At 40.6% G+C, this 22,713-nt stretch overlaps 1 protein-coding gene across 5 annotated transcripts in view; it reads left to right on the forward strand.

Moving 5' to 3' along the window:
• Nucleotides 1–22,713, forward strand: part of Dnah12 (dynein axonemal heavy chain 12) — a 155,214-nt gene that overhangs the window by 26,046 nt on the left and 106,455 nt on the right. For all 5 annotated transcript variants that reach the window (XM_040747769.1, XM_040747772.1, XM_040747773.1 and 2 more), the window contains exons 18-29: nt 1,998–2,183; nt 3,932–4,132; nt 9,230–9,424; nt 11,437–11,558; nt 11,656–11,938; nt 13,848–13,967; nt 14,266–14,422; nt 14,626–14,798; nt 16,867–17,019; nt 17,273–17,512; nt 18,012–18,257; nt 18,574–18,693. In XM_040747769.1, coding sequence (XP_040603703.1) covers nt 1,998–2,183; nt 3,932–4,132; nt 9,230–9,424; nt 11,437–11,558; nt 11,656–11,938; nt 13,848–13,967; nt 14,266–14,422; nt 14,626–14,798; nt 16,867–17,019; nt 17,273–17,512; nt 18,012–18,257; nt 18,574–18,693 — 2,196 coding nt within the window. The remainder of the gene's footprint in view (nt 1–1,997; nt 2,184–3,931; nt 4,133–9,229; nt 9,425–11,436; nt 11,559–11,655; nt 11,939–13,847; nt 13,968–14,265; nt 14,423–14,625; nt 14,799–16,866; nt 17,020–17,272; nt 17,513–18,011; nt 18,258–18,573; nt 18,694–22,713) is intronic.

The raw sequence follows: 22,713 nt of genomic DNA on the forward strand, positions 1-22,713 counted from the left end.
AGTAGTTCATTATCCCAGTAACCATCACCTTGCCATTGCATCTTGCCTAGCAGGTTTTATGTAGGCACTTGGTGTTATGAAGTTGCCTCTTAGAACTTCATTTATTGTATCCCATAAGTTTGAATATGTTGTGTATTTGATTTCATTCAATTCTAGAAAGTCTTTAATATATTTCTTAATTTCTGTCGTGATCCATGTTTTACTCAGTAGTGAGTTGTTCTGTTTCTGAGTTTGTGAGCTTTCTGTTGTTTCTGTTGTTAATCTCCAGTTTTAATCCATGGTAGTGAGATAAGGTGCAGCGTGTCAGAAAACAAATTAGAACATTCATACCTGTACTTTGATCATATTCACCCAGCCCCTTCCAGTCCAGCCTCTCCCCCTCCACACCTATCTAACTTTTAAACCGGTAGTGTGCAGTTTGTGCTACCCATATAATCTTGGGCATGTGCGCATCCTTACAGCATGATCGATGTGCTGGGGTCCACAACTGTGAAGAAAACCGAGTCTCTGTCTCCCAGCTGGTAACAAATAGCTCCTTATCTAGGAGTGTGACTTCATGATCACCTCCCCCTCCACTGGTGGGACTTTTTTCCGATTTGAGCTTGCACAGGTCTTGTATATGCTATCACAACTACAATGAGTTTGTTCATCTGTGCAACTACCTTGTTGTACCCAGAAAGTTCTGTTTCCTTGTTCCTTTACTCTGCAATCATGGAAGAGAGTGAAGGAGCAGCGCCCCCTGCCTCTGGTTCTTACACTCTTTCTACCCTCTCCTCTGCTGTGATTTCTGAGCCTTGGGAAGAGAGGGTGTGATAAAGATATCCATCCCACTTAGGGATGATCATTCCAGTCTCTCCTCTCTGCACCTTGTCCTATTGAAGTCGCTGTGTTACCGTGTGTTAATTATCATCTACGCAAAGAAGCTTCACTGACGAGGTTTGAGAGGCCCACTAATCTACAGGTGTGACGATAAATTCTCAGGACTCAGTTTAATACTGTGCCCATTTTGCCGAATAACTGTAGTAGTTTCTGTCCCTAGGGCCTATGGTCTCTCTAGCCACAGCTTCTTGGTATTGGTTATTGTACCAAGCATGAGTTCCACCGTTTATAGTATGCATTAAGTCCAATCAGAAAGTGGTTGAGTATTCCCACAACATTTAAATGCCACCATTGCACAAGTGGCCCTACCTTGCCAGTCCTGATGATTACTTTTGTCCTCTGGTAGCATGTATAGCTTTACAACTCTGCAAAAACTAACCATTAAGTATGATTCATCCAGGTCAGTATGGGCTTGATTTCTCCATGCTGTGTCACTGAAGAGTGTGGGATCTTCAGTAGTAGGGTCTGGAGGGTAATTGAGAGCAATGGCAATAGCCTGTAATATTTGGGGGTCTATGGGACTTCACTGGCCAACAACTCGAAAAGAGCTAACCAATTCCTGGCACTGGTCTTTTCATATGTGATATCTGTGGTATCTAGTGGGGGCACTGTCACCCTGATATAGATTAACTACATCTAAACTCTTTTAATATAGGTGTATGTATATATTTTAGAAAGCCCCCCACAGTAGTAGGTTTGCAGGTGACTTCTTCAAAAGCTCTGTAGCAGTGATTATCCCTTCTCTACTCTGCCCTTAACATGATTTATTCTTCCAGGAAGTAAGCATTTTCCCATTTATTTAGATTCCCCATTCTATTTAAAATTATATTTGCAAGTTTTACTGTGTAGGCCTCACATTTCTTAAATTTGCAATTAAGCACTTCATTTTTTGTGATACTAAGGTTCATGGAATTTTTTCCTTACTAATTCTTACTTTGGTAATTTCTTGACTACTTTGCATGCCTAATATTGCGGATGAACTTTAGAATCATTTTGCTCCTTGTTCCCTTCCTCTAAATCTAACTGGTGTTTTGGTTGTACTCATATTAAAGGTTTCATTTGTAGAGTCCACATTTATGGAAGTCAAATGAGATTACTGTTTGTATTTTCATCCTCAGGAGTATATCCCTACCGTCTCCATTCTGTGCAATCCAGGCATGAGGGCCCGCCACTGGAAACAGATGTCAGAAATCGTGGGCTATGACTTAACTCCAGATTCTGGGACTACGCTGAGAAAAGTCTTAAAATTAAACCTTGCACCGTATTTAGAAAATTTTGAAGTGATAAGTGCAGGTGCAAGCAAGGTAAACGCAAAGAGGAACTGAAATGTTTGATACGTTTGCTCTGTGACGGTCGCAGTTTTTGTCTTGGTGCGGTGTGTGTAGTCCAGATAGCAACGGGAAGACAGAGGGAGTGGAAGGTGATGAAGACCACTCTTTTATGACACAAACGTGCGCTTGCTCCTCTGAAATCCTGACTAGAAACCGTTCCTTTGACATAGTCCTAACTCTGCTGCCTTCTGACATAACTGAATGATACACTAGTATCGATGTGTGGTTATTCCGTTAAGGATCAGAGTGGATGGATATGTGTGGCGTGCATGTGCACACTCTCGCACATGTGTGCACATGTCTGTGTGTGTGCATATGTCTGTGTGTGCATATGTGCATGTGTGCACATGTCTGTGTGTGTGCATATGTGTGTGTGCACATGTCTGTGTATGTGCATATGTGTGTGTGCATATGTCTGTGTGTGTGTTCCAACAAATAAGTATGGCCTTAGAGAGAAGGTTCTTGAAATGCACAGGAAATTCCAAGCTACAGGCTATCTGCAAAAAGGCCATTTGGGAGAAAAATCCAGTGGGCTTTTAATTCTGTTGCTCATTTTAATAGTTACAACAAGAGTTTTCATAACATCTAAATTTTAAAAACCTTCATTTTTCTTAGGAATTTTTTGTTTTTTAATTGAAAGTAGAATTTTTTTGATGCAATATATTCTGATTATGGCTTCATCTCCCTTAAACTCTTCCTAATTTTCCCCACTTCCCCTCAGACCTCAACCTAAATCTTTTCTTTTTCTCAATAGAAAACAGGCATCTAAATAATAATAATAAAATAAAATAAGTTAAAATAAAAACAACAAACCAGAATAGGACAAAACAACCAGAAGAAAAGAACAAAAAAAATCCACAAGGAACACATATATACACAATGACTCACTTGTTCATGAACAGAGGATTCTCATAAAAAGACAAAATCAGAAGCCATAATATATATATGTATATACATATATATATGCAAAAAACTTGTAAAGTTAAAAAAAGAATACCATTGACTTAGTTTTCTGTTGGCCATCTGCTGCTGGGCATGCAGTCTACCCTTAAGAGTGCTTTATATGCCCGGTGAGAGTCCGTTGGAGACAGCTAGTTCTTCCTTTATGAGCAGTCATCAGTTGGAGATACTTGGATTCCCTCAGCATAGGACGCAGTTGACACAGACCTGTGCATGTCCCACTGTGTTTGGAAGGCCTTGACCCTTGGTGTCCTCCATCTCTCTGGCTCTCCCTGTCTGCCACAGGGTTCCCCGAGTCCAGAGAGCAGGGGTTTGATGGAGACATCCCTTTCAGGACTGGGTGTTCCAAGGTCTCTCACTGTCGTCAGACAAGCCAGTTATGAATTTTGTTTGTTCCATCTGCCGCAGGAAGGAGCTTCTCTGATGATGGCTAGGCAAGACGCCTATGAGAACAGCAGAGTGTCCTTTTACTGCTGTAGTCCTTTAGTAGAACTACAATGTTTGATTTTCTCCTAGCTCCATGACCTGTTTAAGGAACTTTCAAATAATTAAAAAATGATCCCTTCTCAACAGACAGATAGATGATAGATAGATAGACAGGCAGACAGATAAGCAGACAGACAGACAGACATGGAGATCATGCTGTAGTGAGCAAAATGCTTACTGAGCTATCCAGGGAAATTAATAACATAAATAAGTTTTCATCGTCCTATTGTTGTCCCATTTTCCTCATCCTCTCCTTTCCCATTTCTCCCTTTTAGGAGTTTTCCTTAGAGAGGGCCATGAATGCTATGATAGCAGCTTGGGACGATATTTCCTTTCATATAAGTCTGTATCGTGATACTGGGGTCTGCATCCTTTCTTCAGTGGATGAGATTCAGGCAATTCTTGATGATCAGATTATAAAAACGCAGACAATGAGAGGCTCACCCTTTATCAAACCATTTGAAAATGAGATCAAGGTATGTTAAATATGATATAGCTCATTGACACTCATAAAAACTTCTATATTGTTTCATATACGTTCTCATGGAAATATTTCTGATGCCTTAAAAATGTCCATTCAAGCGATAGAAATGGGCCCTGATATTTTTGTGTGGTGAGATGTAGAAGTACATGTTTGAAGGTAAGGGTGCAACAGGGGACTGAAGGGATGGCGGGGGAAGGGATGGCAGGGAAGGGGGGAAGGAAGGGATGGTGTGGGGGAAAGGGATGGCGGGGGAAGGGATGGCAGGGGGGGAGGATGGTGGGGGAAGGGTTGGCATGGGGGAAGGGATGGCATGGGGGAAGGGATGGCAGGGGAAGGGATGGCACGGGAAGGGTTGGCGGCGGGAAGGAAGGATGGCACCGTGGTAAGAGCACTTGTTGGTCCCCAGCATCCACAAGGTGTCTAGCCGCCATCTGTGCCTCCAGCTCCTGCATTTCTGATGCCCTCTCTGGCATTGGCAGGTGCTATGTGCATACAATAAAACAGACTCACACAAAGGCAAAACACCCATACATGTAACAACTTAAAATTAATAAGAAAATTATATATTAGCTAATGTCTTGGAGAAGAAAATAGTATTTTATTAGGATTTTTCTCCAGTGATAGCGATAGAAAGAAAACAGTTTCTTGCTCTTTCCCTCTTCCCTCCCCTGCCTCCTCGTCTTGCCTGCCCTTCTTTTTCTTGAGACAGGGACACACTCTGCATCATAGGGGCTCCTTGAACTCACTATATGGCCAAGCTGGTCTCAAACTGGCGATGATGATTCTGCCTCAGGTCCTGAGCACTGAGATTGTAGCATGAGTCACCGTGCTGCTCTGTGTTTTTGTGTCCTCCGACCCTCCTGTCCTCCCCACCCCTCCTCCCCTCCTGTCCGCCCCTCTTCTCTTCTCCCCTCCTCCCCTCCTGTCCTCCCCTCCTTCTCTTCTCCCCTCCTCCCCTTCTTCTCTTCTCTCCTCCTCCCCTCCTTGCCTTCCTTTCTGTAACAGGATCCCTCACATGTTAAGTGCACACTCTAGACTGAAAAAGCAGTTTTTGTAGCAAGTGAAATCTAAAAACTTTATTCCTGGGATTTTTAAACACAGTGAATTTCTAATTTTAGAAATCACGCCGTATCCTCATAGTAAAGTTATCTATATCACTAATTCTATTTGTGAACAACAAGTATGAGAGTAATTAATGAATTACTGTCTACTTCAGAAAAATAAATGATATATCTTTATTGTTGATTTGAGTAAGCATGCAAATTATGGTAATAGCTTCATAGTATAACGAAGTTCAGTGGTTTTGACCCTTGGTGAGTATGAACCCAATAAAGCACAACCAGGAGATGAGAGATTAAGAAAGGTTACAAACTGTATAAACTAAGGGACACGCTGAGGATAACTCCTAAGACACCGAACAAAGAAAGTAAGGGAATTTAGTGCAGTGTGTGTGTGCGTGTTTGTGTGTGTGTGCGTGCATGATTGCGTGCTTGTGTGAGAGAGAGAGAGAGAGAGAGAGAGAGAGAGAGAGAGAGAGAGAGAGAACATTTTTACTGAAGAGATGTCATCTAATGTAGAGGTAGCTAGGTAGGCACATTCTTGTACGTGCACAATTAGAGATTACTTCTTAGCTGCTTCCAGCAAAGTATGTAATCCCAGTATTCAGGAGTGAGGCAGGAGAATCATCATCATTCCAATCTACCCTAGGCTGTCTAGTGAGTTAGAACCCAGCCTGGACTACATGATAAGACCTTGTCTCATACAAGGTAAGTAAATAAATGAAAGAGATCATGCTTTTAAATACACTGTATGTTTAAAGGTGGTAGAGAGAAATTCCCCTACATATTATTCAAACAAACAAACAACAACAAAAAACTATTCTACATGGAAGAGGAGCTGGGTAACCTTGGTTGACTTAACCCAGCTCCTTGGTTTTCTTTGAAACAAAGAACCAACTTGACAGGGCGTTTGGAGTCAGCAGCTTTGTCCTCCATCCCTAGCTAACAAGCGTATCAGGATTCTAACTGGGTGCTGTATAAATTGATGAAAAAACAAATTTCTAGATTGTTGATTCCAGTTTTGATTGATGTTAACTATGTTAGTCAATGGTCTAGTGGTTTCACATTTCCTACCTGATTTATGAACCTCACAGCAGACATTCATGGTAGGCATTGTTATTATCTATTTAAATAGGTAAGAAAACTAAGGACAAGTAATTTTCCAAAATTCATTTAGTTATTAAATTAAAGAATTTGAAATTCAAACCAAGGCAGACTTTTTGAAAAACCAGATGTAATTTTAACCGTATTTTTAACTCGCAAAACCTTACATATTTATGTCATACATTGTGATGTTTTTGATACATTTTTGTAATGTGAAATGTTTAATTTAAGCATAAACAGTGTTTCACAGATGATCTTGGCTGCCATTATTTGGAGAAAACTGTTGTGGTTTTCAAAGAAGAAAAAAGTGGATATGCCCATTTTTATTTTTAATTAATGTTTAAATTAAAAACAATCTTATTTTACAAACTAATCTCAGTTGCTTCTGCCTCCTGTCCTGCCACTCCCCTCACCATCCCCCATCCCCCTCCTATCCACTCCTCAGGTAGGGTGAGGCCTCCCATGGGGGAATCATCAAAGTCTGTCACATCATTTGGGGCAGAACCTAGGCCCTCCCCCATGTATCTAGACTGACAGAGTAACCCTCCATAGGGAATGGGCTCCCAAAGCCCATTCATGCACTAGGGATAAATACTGATTCCACTGCCAGAGGCCCCATAGACTGCCCAGGCCTCCCAACTGACACCCACATTCAAGGGGTCTGGATAAGTCCTTTGCTAGTTTCCCCCCCAGCTGTCAGTCTGGGGTCCATGAGCTCCCCCTTGCTCAGGTCAGCTGTTTCTGTGGGTTTCCCCAGCATGCTCATGACCCCTTTGCTCATCACTCCTCCCTCTCTACAATTGGATTCCAGGAGTTCAGCTCAGTGTTTAGCTGTGGGTCTCTGCTTCTGCTTCCATCAGCTACTGGGTGAAGGCTCTAGGATGGCATTTAAGGTAGTCATCAATCTCATTACAGGGGAAGGGCATTTAAGGCAGACTCTCCACTATTGCTTAGATTCTTAGTTGGGGTCATCCTTGTGAATTCCTGGAGATTTTCCTAGTGCCAGGATTCTCGTTAAGCCCATAGTTGGCTCCCTGTATTAAGGTTTGTCTTTCTTTGTTCTCCTTCTCTGTTCTTCCCCCAACTCAACCTTCCTGATCCCTCATGCTCTCCTCACCCCTCCCCTTCTCCCTTCCTCTTTCTCCGAACTCTCCCCAGCCCCGTGCTCCCAGTTTTCTCAGGAGATCTTGTCCCTTTCCCCTTCTCAGGGGTCCTTGCATGTGTCTCTTAAGGTCCTCCCTGTTTCTTAGCTTCTCTGGGGTTTTGGATTGCAGGCTTGTTATCCTTTGCTCTATGTTTAATATTCACTTATGAGAGAGTACACACCATGTTTGCCTTTCTGTGTCTGGGTTACCTCACTCAGGATGGTTTCTTCTAGTTGCCTGGGAATTGGATGGAAATTTTATGTATTAAAAGAGAGAAATGAAGCGCCATACCTAGGTCCTTAGACCATATACTTGAGAAATACTTTACTAACTCTAGGTAATCTCTGAGGGTAAGGAGACTTATTTTACAATTTTAATTTCAATTCTCTACAGACTGTGCTGATGTAGAACAAGATCATTCAACTTTACCCTGTTGACATTTGGGAATGACTAATTCTTTTTTTAATATACATTTCTCTCTTCATATGTTTATTTGTTACTGTGTGTCTTTGTGTATGTGTGTGTGCATACAGGCATGCCACAGTATATGTGCCAAAGTCCGAGAGCTACTTATAAAAGTCAGTTCTCCCTTTCCACTGTGTGGGGCACCAAACTCAGGATGTCAGCCTTGGTGACAAGTTCCTTTACCCTCTGGTCTTGAGCTGAATAATCCTTTGTTATGTGTGTGGTAGAATATTTGTACAGTGTGTGAAGGTATATTGCTGTGATTGGTTTAATAAAGAGCTGAATGGCCAATAGCTAGGCAAGAGGTACAGGCAGGACTTGTGGGCAGGGAGAGAGGAAGTAGGAGATGAATCTCAGCATGAAAGACACTCAGAATGGGATAGAGATAAAGCCATATGGTAGAACATAGATTAATAAAAATGTGGATTAATTTAAGTTATAAGAGCTAATCAAAAATAGGCCTAAACTAAAGGCCAATCTTTTGTAAATTATGAGTATCTGTGTCATTGTTTGGGAGCTGGCTGGTGAGATAGAGAGTTGTTACGTATGGGGACTATCCTGAATATTGTAGTGCATTTCGCAGTATTTCTGGTTTCCATACACTACGTATTAGCAGTGCCCTTCTCCTATTATCTGTAATAACAAATATTATGATATTTCAGACACTCTGAAATATTGCCTGGTATGGAGGACAACATAATCCGTAGTTGATAATCACTGGTGTAAAGCAGGGTATACATTTAAGATTTGGAGTGATTCCCTGAAAGACAAGGAAATGAAATAATTTTACAATCACCACCTGTAGAGTGAAGTCTTCCTGCCAGCTTGGTTCCAGAGCAACATCAGTCTCAAATGAACACACAGGAGGCTATATTAATTATGAAGCTGCTGGCCATTTACTCGTTTTCATACTGGCTATCTCTGATTGTAAATTTAAGTATTTCTCTTACTGGAGAAAAGGGTCTGGACCTCTTATTCCTATGGCAGTTACATCATGATTGACCCTGCCTCTCTTTCCCAGAATCCTCCTTGACTCCTAGTTCCACCTATCTTGATTCCCTATTGGTCAACAGTGCTTTATTGACATATACACAGGACTTCCCCATCAACCACCACATATGAGTTCCATTGATTTAGGAATACTTATACCTCTTATGTTTTGATAAGCCTATATGAGAGTTCTGTGAGTGAGATAAAGGTATAAGTTGTTTTCTGTTGATAGTAAAACAATAATGAATTCTAATGCTTTTTTTCTTGCTATAATGTGTAGTTTTTCTTTTAAAAACTGGAATTTAGTACAGGATGCTTTTTATTCAGGCCTGGGAGGACCGTCTGATTCGAATACAGGAAACAATTGATGAATGGTTGAAAGTGCAAGCTCAGTGGCTGTACCTGGAGCCTATCTTTTGTTCTGAAGATATCATGCAGCAGATGCCAGAAGAAGGACGTCAGTTCCAGACAGTAGACAGACACTGGAGGGACATCATGAAGTTCTGTGCCAAAGACCCGAAGGTAGGTGCTTGTTTCTCTCCTACAGCAGATGAACCCTGGTTGTCGTTTTAAGTGGTCATTTGGCTGTTTTCCTGATTATTAAAATAAAACTAACTTACTGTGTACAAATTGGAAAGTTCATAAAAGTGTAAGTCCAAAAGTGTCAAAGTAATTTGATTTTTCAATTCATAGAAATACTGCTTGTGACTCATTCATGTTTGCGTGTGTGAGTGTGTGCGTGTCTAAGCACAGTGTAACTCCTTTAGATGGACAATTACCTCACTTGACTGCCACTGTCCACCACCACTGTCCGCCACCTCACAGAGCACATGAAACAATGATATAAGGCAAACAATGGAGAATGATTGATCAGCACAGGCCGCTCTTCATTGGCTTGAGAGCGTTAATCAGGGAGAAAGAATCTACCCTCTACTGGTCTCAATTCCGACATGTCTTTCCTATTAAGAGCACCTTGTACAGGATCTGATGCTGAAGAACAGCATTTTTCACCCATTTAGCATAAATCCTAGCTATGCATCTGCATTTAAAATGTGTTCAACTTGAGAAACAACATCTAATTCTGAGAAGAAAGCTAGGCGCGTGCTAGGCTTATTGAGAGTTAATTACAGAAATATATGAGTTTGAATGGTTTTTACCTGACTTTGAGTGGAGGAGCTTTTCAGTACATGATTTCTTACAGATTAGATTTTTCTGTAGATAGCCAGTTAATGCATTTTTTTTAGGCTTTGAGAGGCATGCAGTCTATTTTGTAATGCTTACTCTTGCCATCACATAGTGAAAAGTGACCAGAACTAATGTATAATGAATGGGCATGTTTCTACCGTAATAAAGCTTTGCTTATAAACACTAACATAATTGTTACAAAACAGCATTGTTATCACCATTTTTCTTGTTTAATTTTTGAGACAGGGTCTGTAGCCCAGGTTGCTTCATGTTCTCTCTGTAGCTAAAAGTGGCCTTGAACTTGTGACCCTCCTCCTTCTCCTCGTGGCATGCTAGGGTTGAAGCTGTGTGCTAGCACCCTCTGCTTATGCGTGGTGCTCACAGTGCAACCCTGGTCCTCACACATGCTAAGCAAGCATGCTGCCAGCTGAGCTACCTCCCTAGCCTCCTTTATTTATTAACCTTCTGAAAGGATAGAAATATTCCTTAGTTTGAGCTTCATACCAAAACTAGCAACTGTCTAGATTTGGCCAGTGAGATAGATTACCAAAACCTGCTATAAATTAAGTTTAAAAATTCACAATTGTAAGAGCCAAATTTAAATCACACACACACACCATCCCCACAAGACTCTTCCCATATCAGTCAAAAGAAGAAAGGAGAGGGACTGTAGAGAAGGCTCAGTAGTTACGAGTACCTCCCACTCCTCCAGAAGACACAAGTTCAACTCCCAGCACCGCTCAACTGCCTGCAACTCCAGCTCCAGGGGATCTGGCAGTTTTGACCTCACAAGGCACTACACACACATGCACAAACCCATGTTGAGACCTACCTTCATTTCATACACACAGTGGAAAATTATAAAACAATATAATAAAATATACAGGGTAATTATAACATCATTTGTAACTAGTGTCCTCAGATTATAATATGTATTATTTAGTGAATTTCAATATTTTTATGTTATAAAAGAAATTTCAAAGTTGGGTGTGGTCCATTTGGGGTGATACAGCAAGAAGAGAATTACAAGTCTGTGGCCAGCCTTAGCTACACAGTGAAGTCCAATAAGTTGGGGGCAGGCAGATATTTCACTACTAATTTCCTGAAGTTTCAAAAACAGTAACATTTTTGTTTTGGTTTTTTGAGACAAGGTTTCTCTGTGTAGCTAGCTGTCCTGGAACTAGCTCTTGTAGACCAGGCTGATCTCAAACTCACAGAAATCTGCCTGCCTCTACCATTACCTCCTGAGTACTAGGATTAAAAACGTTAGCATTTTCACATGTGTATGTTAATGTTTGTGTCTTATACCAAGCATGTAAGTGTGACTCATATGGATCTGTGTCTTCTAGGTTCTTGTTGCTACTTCTTTAACGGGCTTATTAGAAAAACTCCAGAACTGCAATGACCTTTTGGAGAAAATCATGAAGGGCCTGAATGCATATCTTGAAAAGAAACGACTTTTCTTCCCTCGGTATGATAGATAATCAATTGTGCTATCATTTAAAACATTTACTGGTGTGTGGTGAATTGCCACCAAAACTTTTTTTATTCACGTATTTCTTTTCTAGATTTTTCTTTTTATCTAATGATGAAATGTTAGAGATTTTGTCAGAGACCAAAGATCCACTCAGAGTTCAGCCACACTTAAAAAAGTGCTTTGAGGGCATTGCTAAGTTGGAGTTCCTGCCTAATCTGGACATTAGAGCCATGTACAGCTCTGAAGGGGAGCGGGTGGAGCTGATCGCGCTGATTTCCACATCTGCCGCAAGGGGCGCTGTAGAGAAGTGGCTCATTCAAGTGGAAGACCTAATGCTCAGAAGCGTGCATGACGTGATCGCCGCGTCCAGACTGGTACGTTTCCTAGGACCCAACGCTACTCTATATTCTACAAATGTTGGGGCTTTTCGTTTGTTTGGTGAACATTATTATTCTCTATTTCTAACATCATTAGTAAGAATTGATACAAGCCAGGCGTTGGTGGCACACAGGAATGAATGAAAAAACATGTTATAAAAGAGTACATATGGGCCTGGCGTTGGTGGCGCACACCTTTAATCCCAGCACTCGGGAGGCAGAGGCAGGCGGATCTCTGTGAGTTCCAGGCCAGGCTGGACCGACAGCCTCCAAAACAATACAGAGAAACCCTGTCTTGTAAAACCAAAAAAAAAATATTTTAATCAGGAGAAAGCCATAATATGCTTTTTATTTTTATACCACTAAGACAGTGGTATAAAGATTAGATTAGTGGACTATCAAAACAGGAAGACCAATTAGGAGACCCTCATATTAACCCAGAAGATAGATGATATGGTCTGACACTAGAGAGTTGGTGGGAAATTTGGAGCAAGTTAGATGGAAGAGAAACATATTTGCATCTCATTTCAGCAGGCCTCAAGGTGGTTGTAGAGTAAAAGGGGGAGGAGGGAGAAAGTCTCCAGAATTACTTGAGTGATGTTTACATGAACATATAGGTGAGATTTCCTCGGGGGAAATGCCTGGAAGAGAAGCAGGTTTGTGAAGGCTTGTGAAAACTCAGAGTTTTATTTCATAAATGACCAAATTAGCACGGTCGCCAGACACAGTAGCTCACAGTTGCAATCTCAGCGCTGGAGAGGCTGAGGAAAGTGGACTTCCAGAGTTTGAGGCAAACCTCAGTTACACAACAAGTTCCAGGGCAACAATGTCTCAAAAAGCAAAATAGGGACCATAGAAATGGCTAAACAGGCAAAGGTTCTTTCTGGCCAGCCTGACAGTCTGAGTCTGAGGGAACTGATTCCTACCAGTCGTCTTTTGAGCGTGCTCTGGCAGGTATACTCAGCCCCCACCCCTGCAATAAACAAGTAAAGAAATACTTTTTAAAGCTCAGTAAATAAAGCATTGCAGTACCGCCCACCTATGTCTAGTAGGCCAATACCAGCTCAAACAAGTTGTCCAGTAAATTTTCTAGTTCACTTATTGCTTTTGAAACCTAACTACTTTAACTTTCTAAATAAGATAGACATAGGACAAGCAGGAACTTATTCTTAACCGCAAACAGAATTCTTAACCTGCAAGGTATTTTTCCTGTTTTGGGTCTTACATGAGCCTAGTTTTAAAATATATTATATGGTCTCTGTCTTAGTTTACTTTTCCTGTTGCTATAATAAAATAGCCTCATATAAGCAACTTAAAGAAGGAAGCATTTGTTTTAGCTCACAATTCAAGGTACAGTCCATTGTGGCAGGGAAGTGAAGACGGCGGGAGCCAGAAGCAGTCACAGCCAGGAAGAAGAGAGCCATGAATGCTTGCTAGTGCTTAGCTGTCTTCCCCCATTTTACACACTCAAGAATCCCTGTACAGGGAAGGGTCCCACCCACAGCTAAGGTGGGTCTTGAGTGCATCAGGTAGTCAAGATAAACCCCTGTAGTCACGCCTAGAGGCCTGTCTCCTGGGTGACGACAGACTCCCGGGTAACGCCAGACTCCATCAGGTTGACAACTAACGCTAACCAACAGATTGCTTTTCAATTAAAATGTAGCATCCATGCATACATTATAGTTGATTTGTTGTCAGGTTTTTGTGTATGCATAAATTACACATTGCATGACCTTCACCTTCCTTTTCAAATATTTTTTAGTTTTCCTCACAATAGAAATAACGTGCATTGTTCATCAAAATCTTGGACAACTAACCCAGCAAAAGAACATAAAAATTGTTGTTAAATGTTTACAGATTTTTTTTGGTAAGCTTTTAAAGATAGAAATTCATTCTAATTGCTCAGGCTTATCCAGAATCTTCAAGAAAAGACTGGGTCAGAGAGTGGCCTGGCCAGGTCGTGCTGTGCGTCTCTCAAATGTTCTGGACTTCGGAGACGCAGGAAGTGATCAGCAGTGGAGCCGAGGTAAAGCACCGCTCGGTTTAAACAGCGAGGTTCTTTCTCGCGTTTCACTTTCCTCTGGGTGCTTGTCTGTTCTCTGCAGGGACAGCATCCTCACTTTCTACATGTGGCATTAAAATTATACACATTTTGGAAAGCTCGTTGTTTTTACTAGGATTATACAAGATCACCCTTTAACTCGCTTATATTCTGAAATAGATTATGAAGGCACGGTTATTTCATAAATAGGCAAATATAGTGTTTTGAGTCATATGCATACATTTATATATAACATCAGTTAAACTGTCTCATTGTTTTGTAGGGATTAAGGAGGTACTACAAGGAACTTCAGTATCAACTAAATGATATCGTAGAGCTAGTAAGAGGAAAGCTGTCTAAACAGACCAGGATCACACTGGGTGCTTTGGTTACAATCGATGTTCATGCTAGGGATGTTGTTATGGACATGATCGAAATGGGTAGGTGACTTTTTCTTTAATTTAAGATATAAAATATTGATAGCTTCTAAAAAACAAAGACTTGTGAGGTTTTTTTTTCTTTATAGAATCCTTTTGGAATGGTCTTTAATTTGAAAACATGAATTATTTCAATGTTTGCTGTTATAATACTTCAGATTATTTTCACTTAATGAAAAATTTTTTCTTTCTTTCTTTCTTTCTAGGTGTCTCACATGACACAGATTTCCAGTGGCTTGCTCAGCTCCGTTATTACTGGGAATATGAGAATGCACGAGTTCGTATCATTAATTGCAATGTAAAATATGCTTACGAGTATCTTGGTAATTCCCCTCGCCTTGTCATAACTCCTCTGACTGACAGATGTTACAGGACATTGGTATGCGCTTAAGTTATTTTGTCCACACATTAAATAATACTTTTAGTACAGATTTTTTTCTTGCCCAAATTTGATATCCTCATTTATTTGAAACATTTTTACAGTTGTTTGTGTGTGTGTGTGTGAGAGAGAGAGAGTTGTTCTTTACCTTCTACATATGGATTGCTGCACTGCACACCCCTCCCCTCCTCTCTACCTCTCTCTCTCTCTCTCTCTCTCTCAGAGACTTTTGCCTGCCTGTCATCTCACTGGCCCCTCATTTGTTAACTTATCTCTAATAATCTAATGCACTTATGCTTTTCTAACCCCAACTTCTCTTTTAAAAATTATTTTACCATTATGTGTGTGTGTGTGTACACGTATATGATATAAAAATGTGTGCACGTCAATGAAAATGCTGGTGTGTGCCCCAGTGTGTGCATACACCACAGAGGACGACTTTCAGGAGTGAGTCTGTTCCTGCCTTCTTCCACTGGCACAGGGACTGAACTCAGGTTTCCAGGCTTGTGTGGCCAACACTTTTACTGCTCGGTTTACCGAACCTCCGAATTCTCCTCACGTGGAGGAGTTGTAATACTGAATATTTACTCCTCAGCCTCCCCCTTTTAGCATACAAAAGTGGTTGAATTCTATATGAGTCATGAGTCACTTCCAGTGTGGCTCATTAGAAAAAGAAAGGTGGGGGAGATAAAAGACAAAACCCGAGCTGCAGAAAGCAGCATCAGGCTTTACAAGGGAGCGCTAGGGAGATGACAGGAGGATCAGGGTACAGCTGCCCTCTAGAACTCCCGGTCACTACTGCTGAGTGAGCAACAGAGCTCTAAGTAGGGGGCAGAGGGCTGCGCTTGCTTGAGAAGCTGTAAAGACAGAAGTATAGCTACTCAAACCATGATAATAATAGTGGACAGAATGCAGGACTCCTGGGTAGAATACAGGCAGGTGGATCTGTGTTAGTTTGAGACCAGCCTGGTCTACAGAGTGAGTTCCAGGACAGCCTCCAAAGCAATACAGAGAAACCCTGTCCCGAAAAACCAAAAAAAGAACAAAAAATTTGTTCATGTACACTTAAGGATAGAGATCCATTCTAGAAAATATTTTTAGGCAATTGTGTTTCATATAAATGCCACAAAATATGTATTTGCAGAACGAGATGTTTCCCAAAACTAGATGGTATGGCCAACAGGATGAGGATGTGTAACATGTTATTGGCACCGTCCACTGTTAACTGAAGCATCATTGCATGGTGTGTGTGTGTGTGTGTGTGTGTGTGTGTGTGTGTGTGTGTGATGTTCTCTGTAAGTAGTGCAAGGGAAGAAAGGGAAGTGCTAATAAATAATTTACTGTTATCTGAAATTCAAATTCCCTATGCATTCTGTATTTTACTTACTTAATCTGCTAAGCCAGGGAATTGTGGAGGGACATAAAGGAAATCATTTAATGAGTAGGTTGCAGTGTAAAGTTGAATTCTCTAGTAGCAGATGAAAAGAGGATTCTTGTACATATGATTGATATGACTCATATACTAATGAATTTAAACTCTGATTAATGAAAAAGAGGAATCCATATTAACTGCAATGCAAAGTAGAAAGCATTAATATTGGTAAGAGAAATATAGAGTACTTCTTTGGGGGATGCAGAAAACCAAGAGTATATTCTCCAAGGCAAGAATCTAGAGAAACCATAAATGATAGATTTGTTTGTATTCCAAATATGGGCCCCATTTGTACCACTTATTTCAAGGGTTTTTGTAACTAGCCTTCTGGAAGATAGCTTGGTTATCTTCTACCAATATCTCCACATCCGCTTTCTGAAGAAAATCACCTTGAATGAAGTTTGCTCCCCCAGTGCTAGATTCTCTGTTCTTGAAGGAGAACTATGCATATGTGAAGTATCAGACAACGATTTCTACGTCTGTAAATTTCTATGCTGAGAAGTAACTGAACAATATAATAATAACTGGCTCCCCTGGAGCTGCAGATAACTTCATTTGGCCAGCAACTATCCAGTTTGTTATTTTTTTTTCCTAGCCGATCATAGATTTCTTTTCACACATAACTTTTTTTTCCAGATAGGTGCGTTCTATTTAAACCTTGGAGGTGCTCCGGAAGGGCCAGCAGGCACAGGAAAAACTGAAACCACCAAAGACCTGGCAAAAGCCGTTGCTGTGCAGTGTGTGGTGTTCAACTGCTCTGACGGGCTAGACTACCTAGCCATGGGAAAGGTAATCATGTCAAACATTACAGCTGGGTCTACCTGGGTACACCGAGGCAGACTGCTGTGCTTATATTACTGGACTGCAGTTTCAGTGTTGCTTGAAGTTTGATTTTAGTGGTAATGGCATTGAAAAATATCATTGGAGCGTTTTAAGCTCAACTTTTAATTTTGACTTAGGAAGTTCAAATGTTTTTGTTTGTTTTGTTTAAAAATGATGTCCTTTCTTAAGAAAAATTCACCATTTTCCTCGATATCCTTAGTTTTTTAAAGGACTGGCTTCTTCGGGCGCCTGGGCTTGCTTTGATGAGTTTAATCGGATTGAACTGGAGGTGTTATCAGTGGTGGCGCAGCAGATTCTGTGCATTCAGAGGGCCATTCAACAGAAACTGGATGTGTTTGTGTTTGAAGGGACAGAACTTAAGCTCAATCCCAACTGTTTTGTAGCTATTACCATGAATCCTGGCTATGCGGGACGTTCTGAATTGCCAGACAATCTCAAGGTAATTTTTTTGAGGGTATAAGTTTGTTAATCGAAACTAATAGCATAATACATTCAAACTGTAGTAAATTCATCCATATAGCTTGTCATTTCCTTTTCCCTTTGGTAAAAAGTAAACCTCAAACCCTCATTTGTTTGGTGATGTAGGGGCTTGGGCTCAGGCATACCTGACAAGCGCTCTACCCAAGGCTGCTCTTATTTTTATTTTGAGAAGTCCCTCTAAATTGCCCAGTCTGGCCTTGAATGTGCGTGTCTCCTACTTCAGTCTCACGTAGCCAGGACTGTGCATATAAGCCACCATGCCCACTTTCTAACGCATTTTTAGAAATTCAAAACTACCAAGTACGTAAAAACATTTAACTACTGTTGAAAGAATAGCTTACAGATAGATAAGTTCAAGGAATACACTTACCATCAGCACCTTTTGGTCCTGTTCCTGCTTAGCTTTAAAAATGGCTTCTTTTGCCTAAGTAATGTATCTCATTTATTACATGCCTCAGGTTCTTTTTAGAACAGTTGCTATGATGGTTCCAAACTACGCCCTTATAGCAGAGATCTCCCTCTACTCCTATGGATTTTTGAATGCAAAACCTCTGTCTGTGAAGATAGTAATGACCTATAGGCTATGCTCAGAGCAGCTGTCATCACAGTTTCACTATGACTACGGAATGAGAGCAGTGAAAGCAGTTTTAGTGGCAGCTGGAAACCTAAAATTAAAATACCCTGATGAAAATGAGGATATACTGGTAAGTGTTAATTAAATATGTGCATTGTGATAATATAAGTGGAGAGATAGCTTCTTTAGTGAGATCAGTCAGGAACTGAACACAGCAACTAAGAGTCTTTTAGGTAAGATTGAAATTGTAATTTTAGGTTACTTATTATACTTTACATTAATACAGATGTCTCTATGTTTGATAACCGCAGTGTTAGTTACTCATTATGGGAATTCTGTGATCAATGTAAAATAAACTGACGTTAGCTAAGGGTGTGTGTGTGTGTGTGTTTAGTGAGCATATAAATGTAGGCAATTAAATTATATTATCCTTTTTGTGATTTTAGCTTCTTCGATCAATTAAAGATGTAAATGAACCAAAGTTTCTGTCACACGACATACCTTTATTTAATGGAATAACTAGTGACTTATTTCCTGGTATTAAACTTCCTGAAGCTGACTATCAAGTAAGTGAGTCCATGAGAATGACTTACTCTGTACAACAAACTGAACTGATGGCTCAGTTGTTCACAAACCTTTATTAAGTGGGGGCCTTATTCTGTTTGGATAGTCTTAGAAGGGTGGGTGTGGAGTCATTCCTTATTTTTCAAAAATTTCGGAAGAGTTTGAGAAGCATTGATATTACTTCTTTAAAGATTTAGCAAAATTCACTGTGGTTATTGTGACCATCAAAATACACAAAATTCAAATAAAAATTGAAATAGGAAAAAGTTTAAAAATAAAAAATATATATGATATAATTTTATCTTAAATCTGTTAAGGTTTGGTTAGTAGCTTAATATGTGGTCCATTTTGTAAATTTTTTATTCATACTTAAGAATGTGTATTCTGTTGCTACTGGGGAGAATGTTCAGGTCTGTTAGGTCCACTTGGACTGAAGTGTGATTCAGGTTTGTGTCTTTAGTGATTTGATATTTGGATTGTCTGTGAATGTTGAGAGCCTTAGTGTTTGTTATCTATCAGTAGATATCCAGTGTTAGGTGTACATTTATACCTGCTTTGTCTTCTTGAAAAACAGTCCTCTTTGTTATTGTTGGAGACTTTCTTTGCATTTTAAATACATATGTATATTTTTTTCAAGACAGGGTTTCTCTGTGTAGCCCTGGAACTTGCTTTGTAGACCAGGCTGGCCTTGAACTCACAGAGATCTGCCTGCCTCTGCCTCCTGAGTGCTGGGATTAAAGGAGTGCGCCACCACCACCCAGCTTTATTTTTATTTTCTCAGTGCATGTTTTTCATCCATTTGCTTTTGCTCTGTGAGTGTTCTATATGGTGAAACGAGCAGCAAATGTTTGGACTTGTGTTTGCTTAACCCTTGCATGCCACAGCTCTCATTTAGAGGTCAGGGACCAGCTGGCAGGAGCAAGGTCTTGGGGACTGAGCAAAAGTCCTCAGGCTGGCTTGGTGGCAGGTGCTTTTACCTGCTGAGTCAGCCCAATGAATCATTGCTATGTAAGGTGCAGCCCGTGCTATTTTGTTTACTGTTTTATGTTTTCCCATATGTTTTCCCCTTGTTTCCTTTGTTGTCTGGAGGCTTCCTGTAGTGACATGCTTTCCTGAGGTTTACATAAAATGTTTTAGAGCTGGCTTTTTAAAGTTGGTAGCAACTTTATATTTACATACTGTACTTAAACTCCTGTTCTCCCACATTTTATGTTTTTAGTGTCACACTTTATATCTTCTTATAATTTGTATCACCTAATTACATTTGACTTGTTTTGTCTTTGATAGTTTTGTCTTTTAATCTTTCTACCAGAGATAGAATCTGTTTACACACTGCCATTATTGTGTCATAGTGTTTGGGATTTGACAGTATGTTTACTCTTTTTTCTTTTTTAAAGCAAGAAGTGAAACTATCTTTAATCACAAATATGATTTTGTATAGAAAATCTTGAGTAACTTACATAATACTTATTAAACACAGTTTAGTGAGGTTGTAGAATACACTATACAAAATCCAATCATATTTTTGTATGTTTGCAATGAACAATCCAACGTGAAATTAAGAAAACAGTTCATACTCGGGCGTTGGCGGTGCACGCCTTTGATCCCAGCACTTGGGAGGCAGAGGCAGGCAGATCTCTGTGAGTTTGAGGCCAGCCTGGTCTACAAGAGCAAGTTCCAAGACAGCCAGAGCTGTTATACAGAGAAACCCTGTTTTGAAAAACCAAAAACCAAACCAAATCAAAACAAAACCCAACAGCTCATTTTCAATAGCAACAAAAAATAAATAAAATTCTGAAGAACTAATTTGGTAAAAAGTGCAAAATGTTTACTCTGAAATTACAAAATTTCATTGAACAGACGTGCACACGCTTAGTGAAATAGTGCATTTCTAGGATCCCAGAATTCAAGACCAAGGAGTATGAAGCAGGAGGTTCATGAGTTCAAGGCCATTCTGGGCTCTACTTCAAGACGAGGGTAGGGGGAGAGAAGCAGAAGGGAGAGGGAAGGAAGGAGGGGGAAGGGGGAGGAAGAAGAAGAAAAGGGACAAAAGGAAGGGACTGAAAGCAAAACGAGTTAAATAAACGGGAAGATAACTCATGTTCATAGATTGGGGACGTGAAAATGGCTAAGATGACAGCTTTCCACAGACTGAGCCACAGCACCAATCCAGTCCCCGCTAGAACCCCAACTGGCTTTTATAGGCATTTATAGGCATTCTAACAGTCCCAGGTAACTGCAAGGCATTCCAAATAGTTTAAACAATCTTGGAAGATAAAGAAAAAAACGAGTGGGCATAAAGCTCACTGTAGAACACAGGCTCCGCATTAACAAGTGAGTTCAGACACAGAACCAAAAAGAAAAGAAAAAAAAGGTAGGAGTCACACTTGAATTTCAAACACAATAAAATGGTATATGACTGAAAAAGTGACACTGACTTACGGATAGGCATGTATAACAACAGAATGGAATTTGCAGTCAGAGAGAAAAACTCATACTTACTAAGTTTTTGACAAGCTATCAGCTCAACTCATTGGGCTAAGGAATAATTTTTCCAGAAAACAGTGCTGGTGCAACTGGGTGGTCACATTGGAAATAATGAGAGGGACCCCTGTCTCACACGTGCAATGTTTTTTTTTTCACTGAAAATAGATTCCTTTTTCTCACATAACATACACTGACTACGATTTCTTCCCCCTCCCCACTCCTCTCAGTTCCTCCCCTCTAATCTGGATCTACTCCCTTTCTGTCTCTCAAGAAAAAACAAACAAGCTTCTATGGGATAATAATAAGTTAAAACTAACCCACCAGAGTTGTACAAGGCAAATAGAAGGAAAAGAGCCCAAGAGAAGGCACAAGAATCAGGGATCGACTCATTCCCACACCAGGAATCCCATAGAAATGCTACACTGGAAGCCATAATATATACACAAAGGACACATTGCAGACCCATGCAGGCCCTGTAGATGCTCTGTGAGTTCACGAGAGCTTTGATAATGCTGGTTAGAGGGTCTTGCTTCCTTGGTATCCTCCATCCTCCTGACTCTTACACTCTTTCCACCTCCTCTTCCATAGGGTTCTCTGAGCCCCGAATGGAGGGACTCGATAGAAACACCCCATTAAAGGCTGAGTGTTCCAAGGCCATTCACTCTTTGCATAATTCCTGGCTGTGGATCTCTGTATTTGTTCCTTTCTGCTGCAGGGGGAATCTTCTCTGATGATGACCAAGCGTGAATATAGTGAGGACAGCAGAATGTCTTTAGGAGTCATTTTACTGCTATGGTTTCTTTGTGTGTTGGGGGGCGGAGTTAGAACAGTAGCATTTGGTTTTAGCCTAGGTCCCTGGGCTATCTGGTCTCTGGTTCTTAGTGACCCAAGAAGTATTGGGTATGGGTTCCATCCAGTGGAGTGGGCCTTCAGACAATGGTTGGTCACTACTACAAGATCTGTGCTGCTATTCCCCTAACGTCTTACAGACAGGATACCATTGGAGAGCAAAGGATTTGTGGCTGGCTTGGTGTTTGTGTCTCTCCTTTGGTAGTAAAGAGTACCTTACTGTATGATAGAGGAGGAGTGAAGGCTCTATGTAGGGACCAGCTTGACTTCTCCATGTTCAGTGAGTTGTGCAGGTGTTGTCTTCAGCAGTGGGGGTTTGCTGTCAGTTTGTGGAGAACTATTCATAGTCTTGGCAACAGCCTGGGTTGTTTGGTTCCTGTGGCTCTACTTTGGCCAACAACTCAATTAGATGTAACCCAGTCCTGGTACTGGAAGCTTCATTTGCTGGTTGGAACACTGTTTTCCCCATTATTTGGTAATTTCATTTAGGATACCTTCACTTACGCATGTATTTTAGGAAGCTTCTACTAGGTCTCCATACTACCTTTCAAGTGTCCCTTAACTTTCCTGTCTCTCCTCATATTCATCATGCCCGTATCCTCTCTCCCTTTCCACTCATTGGACCCATTCCAGTCCCACCCCATCCATCCATAATTATCTATTCTATTTCCTTTTCCTAACAAGAT

The sequence above is a fragment of the Mesocricetus auratus genome, unplaced genomic scaffold, assembly GCF_017639785.1.
Source record: "Mesocricetus auratus isolate SY011 unplaced genomic scaffold, BCM_Maur_2.0 Super-Scaffold_100006, whole genome shotgun sequence".
Lineage (NCBI taxonomy): Eukaryota > Metazoa > Chordata > Mammalia > Rodentia > Cricetidae > Mesocricetus > Mesocricetus auratus.